General features: G+C 47.3%; 1 protein-coding gene across 1 annotated transcript; it reads right to left on the bottom strand.

The window, feature by feature from the left end:
* Positions 1-4,320: 4,320 nt before the first annotated feature.
* LOC123124940 (probable chaperone protein ClpB 2) lies at positions 4,321-6,058 on the bottom strand. Its single transcript, XM_044545488.1, has 4 exons — positions 5,214-6,058; positions 4,971-5,119; positions 4,538-4,875; positions 4,321-4,455 (listed from the first exon to the last, which is right to left on the bottom strand). Exons 1-2 carry the CDS (start codon positions 5,975-5,977, stop codon positions 5,104-5,106), a joined length of 780 nt encoding a protein of 259 aa, XP_044401423.1. The 5' UTR covers positions 5,978-6,058; the 3' UTR covers positions 4,321-4,455; positions 4,538-4,875; positions 4,971-5,103.
* Positions 6,059-9,805: the final 3,747 nt, after the last annotated feature.

The following is a 9,805-nucleotide window of genomic DNA, read 5'->3' on the forward strand; positions in this document are numbered from 1 at the left end:
AGTACCACATACTTGTGGCACTGCCACTTGAGTCATATTGGTGTAGAACGCATGAAGAAGCTCCATGTAGGTGGATCTTTGGACTCACTCATTTTTGAAAAGATTGAGACATGCGAACCATGTCTATTGGTATATATGCATGAAGAAACTCCATACAGATGGATCGTTTGGACTCACTTGATTATGAATCACTTGAGACATGCAAATCATACCACATGGGCAAGATGACTGAAAGGCCTCGTTTTCAGTAAGATGGAACAAGAGAGCAATTTATTGGAAGTAATACATTTTGATGTATGCAGTCCAATGAATGCTAAGGCATGCAGTGGATATCGTTATGTTCTTACTTCACAGATGATTTGAGTAGATACTGAGTGTATTTACTTGATGAAACACTAGTCTGAATTATTGAAAGGTTCAAGCAATTTCAGAGTGAAGTTGAAGATCGTCGTGACAAGAGGATAAAATGTCTGTGATATGATCATAGAGATGAGTATCTGAGATACGAGTTTGGCACACAATTGAGACATTGTGGAAAGTGTTTCACAATTAATACCGCCTGGAACACCATAGTGTGATGGTGTGTCCGAACATCATAACTGCACCCTATTGGATATGGTGCATACCATGATGTTTCTTATCAAATTACCACTATCGTTTATGGGTTAGGCATTAGAGACAACCGCATTCACTTTAAAAGGGGCACCACGCAATTCCGTTGAGACGACACCATTTATAGAAACCTAAGTTGTCGTTTCTTAAAAGTTTGGGGCTGCGATGCTTATGTGAAAAAGTTTCAGGTTGATAAGCTCGAACCCAAAGCGGATAAATGCATCTTCATAGAATACCCAAAAACAGTTGGGTATACCTCCTATTTCAGATCTGGAAGCAAAAGTAATTGCTTCTAGAAACGAGTCCTTTCTCGAGGAAAAGTTTCTCTCGAAAGAATTGAGTGGGAGGATGGTGGAGACTTGATAAGGTTATCGAACCGTCGCTTCAACTAGTGTGTAGCAGGGCACAGGAAGTTGTTCCTGTGGCACCTACACCAATTGAAGTGGAAGCTTATGATAGTGATCATGAAACTTCGGATCAAGTCACTACCAAACCTCGTAGGACGACGAGGATGCGCACTACTTCAGAGTAATGCGTGATCCTGTCTTGGAAGTCATGTTGCTAGACAACAATGAACCTACGAGCTATGGAGAAGCGATGGTGGGCCCATATTCCGACGAATGGCTCGAGGCCATGAAATCCGAGATAGAATCCATGTATCAGAACAAAGCATGGACTTTGGTGAACTTGCCCGATGATCGGCAAGCCATTGAGATAAATGGATCTTTAAGAAGAAGACGGACATGGACGGTAATGTTACCGTCTATGAAGCTCGACTTGTGGCAAAGAGTATTTTCACAAGTTCAAGGAGTTGACTACGATGAGTTTTTCTCATCCGTAGCGATGCTTAGGTCCGTCGGAATCATGTTAGCATTAGCTACATTTATGAAATCTGGCAGATGGATGTCAAAACGAGTTTCCTTACCAGTTTTCGTAAGGAAAGGTTGTATGTGATACAATCAGAAAGGTTTTGTCGATCCTAAGGATGCTAAAAGGTATGCTAGCTCCAGCGATCCTTCCATGGATTAGAGCAAGCATCTCGGAGTCAGAATATACGCTTTGATGGAGTGATCAAAGTTTTTGGGTTTATACAAAGTTTGTTGGAAACTTGTATTTACAATAAAGTGAGTGGGAGCGCTACAACATTTCTGATAAGTATATGTGAATGACATATTGTTGATCCGAAATGATGTAAAATTTCTGGAAAGCATAAAGGGTTGTTTGAAAGGAGTTTTTCAAAGGAAGACCTGGATAAAGCTGCTTACATATTGGGCATCAAGATCCATAGAGATAGATCAAGACGCCTGATGATACTTTCAAAAGACAGCACACCTTGACATGATTTTGAAAGAGTTCAAAATAGATCAGCAAAGAAGGAGTTCTTGGCTGTGTTACAAGGTGTGAGTATTGAGTGAGACTCAAGACCTGACCACAGCGGAAGATAGAGAAAGGACGAAGGTCGTCCCCTATGCTTTAGACATAGGCTCTATAGTATGCTATGCTGTGTACCGCACATGTAGTGTGCCTTGCCATGAGTTGGTCAAGAGGGTACAATGGTGATCCGGGAAAGGATCTCATGACAGCGGTCGAACTTATCCTTAGTACCTAGTGGATTAAGGAATTTTCTCGATTATGGAGGTGGAAAGGAGTTCGTCGTAAATGGTTACGTCGATGCGAACTTTGACACTAATCCGGATGACTCTGAGTAGCAAACCGGATTCGTATAGTAGAGCAATTATTTGAAATGGCTCCAAATAGCGCGTGGTAGCATCCACAAGATGACATAGATATTCGTAAAGCACACGGTTCTGAAAGGTTCAGACCCGTTGACTAATAACCTCTCTCACAAGCATAACATGACCAAACCAGAACACATTGAGTGATAATCACATAGTGATGTGAACTAGATTGTTGACTCTAGTAAACTCTTTAGATGTTGGTCACATGGTGATGTGACCAGTGAGTGTTAATCACATGGTGATGTGAACTAGATTATTGACTCTAGTGCAAGTGGGAGACTGTTGGAAATATGCCCTAGAGGCAATAATAAATGGTTATTATTATATTTCTTTGTTCATGGTAATTGTCCATTATTCATGCTATAATTGTATTGTCCGGAAATCGTAATACATGTGTGAATACATAGACAACACCATGTCCCTAGTGAGCCTCTAGTTGACTAGCTCGTTGATCAATAGATGGTTACGGTTTCCTGACCATGGACATTGGATGTCGTTGATAACGGGATCACATCATTAGGAGAATGATGTGATGGACAAGACCCAATCCTAAGCATAGCATAAAAGATCGTGTAGTTTCGTTTGCTAGAGCTTTTCCAATGTCAAGTATCTTTTCCTTAGACCATGAGATCGTGCAACTCCCGGATACCGTAGGAGTGCTTTGGGTGTGCCAAACGTCACAACGTAACTGGGTGACTATAAAGGTGCATTACGGGTATCTCCGAAAGTGTCTGTTGGGTTGGCACGGATCGAGACTGGGATTTGTCACTCCGTGTGACGGAGAGGTATCTCTGGGCCCACTCGGTAATGCATCATCATAATGAGCTCAATGTGACTAAAGCGTTAGTCACGGGATCATGCATTGCGGTACGAGTAAAGAGACTTGCCGGTAACGAGATTGAACAAGGTATTGGGATACCGACGATCGAATCTCGGGCAAGTAACATACCGATTGACAAAGGGAATTGCATACGGATTGATTGAATCCTCGACACCGTGGTTCATCCGATGATATCATCGTGGAACATGTGGGAGCCAACATGGGTATCCAGATCCCGCTGTTGGTTATTGACCGGAGAGGCGTCTCGGTCATGTCTGCATGTCTCCCGAACCCGTAGGGTCTACACACTTAAGGTCCGGTGACGCTAGGGTTGTAGAGATATATGTATGCGGAAACCCGAAAGTTGTTCGGAGTCCCGGATGAGATCCCGGACATCACGAGAGGTTCCGGAATGGTCCGGAGGTAAAGATTTATATATGGGAAGTCTTATTTTGGTCGCCGGAAAAGTTTCGCGCTTTATCGGTATTGTACCGGGAGTGCCGAAAGGGGTCCGGGGGTCCACCAAGGGGGTCCACCAGCCCCGGGGGGCCACATGGGCTGTAAGGGGTGCGCCTTGGCCTATATGGGCCAAGGGCACCAGCCCCAAGAGGCCCATGCGCAAGAGATAAGAGAAAAGGGAGAGTCCTAAAGGGGGAAGGCACCTCCGAGGTGCCTTGGGGGGGAAGGACTCCCCCCTGGCCGCACCCTTCCTTGGAGGAAGGGGCAAGGCTGCGCCCCCCCTCTCCCTTGGCCCTATATATAGTGGGGGGAAGGGAGGGCAGCAACATCTAAGCCTTGGGCGCCTCCCTCCTCCCCTGCAACACCACTCTCTCTCTCTCTCGCAGAAGCTCGGCGAAGCCCTGCCGGAGACCCGCTACATCCACCACCACGCCGTTGTGCTGTTGGATCTCCATCAACCTCTCCTTCCCCCTTGCTGGATCAAGAAGGAGGAGACGTTGCTGCACCGTACGTGTGTTGAACGCGGAGGTGCCGTCCGTTCGGCACTCGGTCATCGGTGATTTGGATCACGGCGAGTACGACTCCGTCATCCACGTTCATTGGAACGCTTCCGCTCGCGATCTACAAGGGTATGTAGATCCACTCCTTTCCCTTCGTTGCTAGTAGACTCCATAGATGCATCTTGGTGAGCGTAGGAAAATTTTAAATTATGCTACGATTCCCAACATGAATATCGAGGGATGTGCCTTATCCGCCTCGTCAAAAAGAACAACGCTATGCGGTTGGCTCCTGACTTTCTCGGTGAGTTGTCCGTCTTCTTCATAGCTTCACAAAATCAAATGAAAAAGTCAGACATGAGTAGGAATTTCAGAAAGAAATACAAGTCCAAAGTGTGTAGAAGCTAAACCTTCGAGGTCCTCCAATGAGACATGACACAGAACCACTGTCGGCATATTCAGACATGCTAAAGCGGACTAATGCCTTCTCATTGTCAAACAGCTTCTCGGCAAGTGCTTTCGCAAGCTCTGTCTTCCCAACACCAGTCGGCCCCAAAAATAGAAAAGAACCGATTGGTTGGCTAGATTGATCAAAGCCGACCCTCGAACGTAGCACTTCTTGCGCAACCAAATTAATAGCTTCATGCTGTCCAACGACTCTCTCATGCAACCTGTCTACTAGGTGGCTAAACTTTTCTTCCTCTCGGCCAAGTGTAGTGATCGGAATTTTAGTCCATCGGCTCACAACCTTCATATAACAAAGAACATGGCATGAGCATCACATTGAAACAAATGGAGACTACTCATACAGATTCTATTATTGGCAAGAAAATGTGAATTTACTTGTGCAATATGACATGGACCAACGGTTAGCTCCTCCACTGCATTTACAGTGCTAGTTTTCTTATCTCTAATTTGTTTTGGTTGATGCAACTTCAGGGAAGTGCATGCCTCGTCCATCAGATCAATTGCTTTATCAGGAAACTGGCGACCTGAAAACAAGAAAAGAAAATCGACAATTTCTTCAAGATGCACAAACCTACAAAAGTAAACCTACAAAATGCAGAAATCTTGTTATGAACGTACCTGTGTAATATAACGGCCGGCGAGGTGCGCAGCAGCAACCCGTCATCGCGAATTTTCAGTCCATGGTAGTCTTGGTACCGCTGCTTCAGCCCCTGCAGGATGACAACGGTTGCCTGCAGGGTCGGCTCGTCGATGTCAACCCTTTGGAAGCACCGCTCGAGCGCGGCATCCTTCTGAATGTATTTGCGGTACTCTTCGGTTGTGGTGGCGCCTATGCAACAGATGCGGCCACGGGCCAACGCGGGCTTGAGGATGTTGGCGGCGTCGCCGGTGCTGCCACGATGGTCGCCGGCACCAACAATCATGTGCATCTCGTCGACGAAGAGGATGAGCTTGCCGGCAGAATCCTCAGCCTTCTTGATGGCATCCTTCAAGCGTTGCTCAAACATGCCGCGCCAGTGGGTCCCCGCGACCATGGCCCCGACGTCTAGCTCGGCCACGCGGGCCCCAGCGAGGGCTTCGGGGACCGTCCCAGCAGCGATGCGCCGAGCGAGGCCCTCGACGATGGCCGTCTTGCCGACGCCGGCAGGGCCGACGAGGGCGGCGCAGTTCTTGATGCAGCGGCAGAGGATGCAGATGATGCGGTCGATCTCGTCGTCGCGGCCGATGACTGGATCGGAGGCGGCGGCGTCCAAGGTCCTGAGGATGGCGGGCGTGCAGGAGAAGGGCTTCTTGAGCTGTCGCGACAAGAGGCTCCACGCTACTGCCCACGACAAACCAACGCTGGTAACGGCCAATACCCTAGCCAGCATAGCCTGCTCCATCTCTTCTCTCTTCTCCTCTCTTTCGATCCAAACAGGGGAGCGATCTCCTGACTTGTCGATTCTCTGGTACGCACGCCGCCGGAGTCAATGGATTTCTGGCTTTCACGTGGACGTAGGTACATATATATATATATATATATATATATATATATATATATATATATATATATATATATATATATATATATATATCCATCTATCTTTTTTTTTGAAAGAAAGGGATCAATTCCCCCGATTTCATTAACGAAACCAAGTAGTTCGATACATCCAAAACAGCTGATAGATAGAGTAGTAAATCACGACCCGGTGATGGACTCAGACCAAGCGCTAACCCTACTCGGACACCTCTGCATCGATCGTCCGATCTGGGCTCACCGTGACCTCCGGAGCCGTCTCATGGACTCACGCATAGCCGTCCGATCATATTCGTTCCCCTGTCCATCTTTCTCCCCGCAAGCTATTACCTCCGCGCAGCCACATCTCTGCCTCGCACTAGCAGCACCCCATCGGCGACCTTGCCGCCTCGTGTCGCCGCGCGCGGCACCGCACCCGATGCCATTCTCGCAACACCCACCATGGGCGAGCTCGCGCCGGTCCATGTAGCCGCTCGCCGCGTCTTCATCGCATTGCCGGTGACGCTCTGCATCTTGGCTTTGCAGCAACTCGTCGTGCACCAGCAACCAGGAGCACCGCCGCCCGCAACGCAGCAACGACCACGAGAGGGATTTGGAGCATCATAGCGTTCAATGGTGCCGGTCATAGAATGAGCGTGCGCCGGTTGCAGTAGGCCAAACCCCCGCTTGCAATGCATCAGCCGCCGTGCTCCCGTTGTATCCTCGCGCCTAGGTTGCAGCACACTATTGCAGTGTCCCCTCCTCCCAGCATCGCGACCCACTGTTGCAGCATCCCTTGGCGCCGGTTCCAGCATGACGGTGGCCCCGGTCACAGCATCGACCGTTCCAGTGCCGGTTTTAGTTTTAGGTCTTATTATTAACTCAAATATTCATATTTCTCTACTTCTTATAAAAAACGAGTTGGTGATGATGGTGTGCCTGCCATCTTGTAATATAGACCGTCCGATCTATATCTGACGGATAGAAAGCAAACTATGACAATTTTATAAAAAATACCCGCACCTCTCTTACATTTACAAATAAGGCCTTGCCTCGTTCATCTTATCTCCCACAACCTTGAGCAATTAAAAAAGGTAGTCTCTGGAACAATCTGGTATGGTGGCCGCTGCCGGCGCCGTCCATCCCCATGCCTCCGCCCAGTCCAACCATCAGTCACCACAACGCCCCACTCCTCCTCACCTTATCTCTCATCTTTCTCGAAATATCATTTTTTTATGAAATTCTCGAGATACCATTTTTCCGATAAAATTCTCGAGATATCATTAGTTTTTACACATGGAATTACTCCTGCATGAGTCAATCACAACACGTGTTTTATGAGAAAATGCATCTTGATGTTCCGTGCATTGCACGGCCATCTTGCTAGTATATAGTCAAACCTCATTGAAGTATACGTATCGAAAAGGCTCTTATATTATAGGACGGAGGGAGTAGTATCTTAAGTGGTACAAATTGAACCAACAGTTGAGACCATGTCCGGCTAGACATCCTGGGCACTGCAGGACTAGAAACAGCCACCCAATCGGACCCTCCAAACCCATCATATATGTCCGGGATGTTAGACACCCCTCAAACTCAGTTCATATATGGGGCGGATATTGGGTGGCCCGTCCGCCACGTCGAGTCCGCCACGTCGAATCATATCGGCTCTCATCTGGGCTACCCCTGGCACTGATGTCCTCGTCTGCGCCGCCCCTTGCCTAGCTAGCTCCCGCGGCGTCTCCATCGTGCCACCGTCCCCAACCCACAACGCCGCCACCACCGGCCCCCGTCCCTCCCGGATGTCGTTTGCCGCTCCAGACTACATTCTGGTACATCCTACTCCGTCGATCATACACTTCGCCTGCCATGTATTTGATGAAATGTCAAACTCTTTTGCCCATTCTGTTCACAATGATGGATTCGACGAATAAAGAGTTTGATAACAGTGAGCTTGATGACTACATGTTCAAGGAGTTCATTGATTCGTTGGATTCAGACATCATTGACGATGAAGATGCTGACATGACGGTGATGATGAGCATCCGCAAAGAAATGGAGACTACTTCATACAGATACGATTAGCAAGGAATTTGAATTTCGCCATACTGAACAACTGTGTATGAAAGAACAGACGTTTAACTGACATTTTTGGAAAAGGAGAATGACATATATTTCACAGGATCATTACAAGTTGACCAACAGAAAATAAAGTTGCTATACTGACCCGTTCTGAGTAACTGCTGCCTTGACGTTGCAAGGACATCACCGGCACTAAAATGCACAGTTCCATGTAAGACCTCGACCTAACATCATATCAGAGAAGAAACACTATGTCAGGCAGTTTACTCTTAAACAGAATACCGTATCGTACTGTACAGCTAGTACAGAAACACCGTAATTCATATTCCAGTTAATCAAGCAACTTGACAGTAATGGTTCAGCAGAGCCCCTGTTAGGATCGAGCTAACTGAAAGTAAGAAGAGTGTCATATCTTCAGGCAAACAAAGAAACCAACAACTTGCAGTGCTGATTTCTTCAGATACGGCCTGACAACCCCAAAACAGACAAATTGCATTGTGGCACTGTGACATCCTAAAAACGTAAAATAATCTACCAAATAAATGGAATATTGATTTTGAGATCTGCTGTGTGATTTTTTACATTGTGACGTGCTGCAAAAGAAAAGCACTCCTTCAGTACATGCACCAGGAGGAAAGAAAAAGATAAAAGAAAACCTAAAGCACCTACAACTACTTTTTTTTAAGTAATCCTACAACTACTTCTGGAGGTTGTACTGAATCCTATTGTTCAATACTTGAAATGTCCTACAAGAATTAAGAAATGGAAGCTTGAGCCCTTTACAACATCTGCATCTCAAGAACCAAGACATTATTAAGGATACGGGTTTAGCGGAACCTACGTGCTTGTACAAGTTGTTGATTTTTTTTTTAGAATCACCGGAGGAGGAGTCCCTCCACCTGAATATATTGCTCATAGTGGCCATAATGCCAGGAGAGTGATCCAGTTTATAAGGAAAACCGGATCGAAAACCTTAACAAATTGACCCCGTTTATGAGGAAAACCGAGCCGAAAACCAGACAAGTAACGAGTGTTACAAGAAAAGGAGAGGAACATGACACCCAACATAAGGCAAGACCTAGCTAGCATACTAACAGGACCAGGTAGATGAGGGGTGCGTCGAGGGATCACAATACCAAGACTCTACAAACAGCCTAACGCACCGCACCGGCGTGCGTATCAAACCCAATAGCACAACGGAGGAGCATCCACAATCAATGAGTGCCAAAGCTTAACACGAACCTTGTGCCAAAGCTTAACACGAACCTTGTGCCAAAGCTTAACACGAACCTTGTGCCAAAGCTTAACACGAACCTTGACTGAGCGCTCCGCCACGGAAGTTCAAGACGATTAGCAAGTCGGGGAGGCGTCATTGCGTCGTCATTAAGCAAAGCTGAACCAAGACGAGACCAAGAGCCCGAGGCTCGCCTCAACAGAGCAGGGGCATGAGCATGCATAGAGCAGGCCGGAGACCACACGTAGGACAGCCGAAGAGGAACACCTGAAGAAGAACACACCACCATCGGTCCTGAGCAGGCCGCACCACCACGACCAACCCATGGAGCGTGCAAACGGGATCCAAAGTTCTTCCAGGCGACGATGCCGACGCCGTCGCCTGACCCGACTGGGTCTT

Source organism: Triticum aestivum, chromosome 5D, assembly GCF_018294505.1.
Source record: "Triticum aestivum cultivar Chinese Spring chromosome 5D, IWGSC CS RefSeq v2.1, whole genome shotgun sequence".
In the NCBI taxonomy this organism is placed as follows: Eukaryota; Viridiplantae; Streptophyta; class Magnoliopsida; order Poales; family Poaceae; genus Triticum; species Triticum aestivum.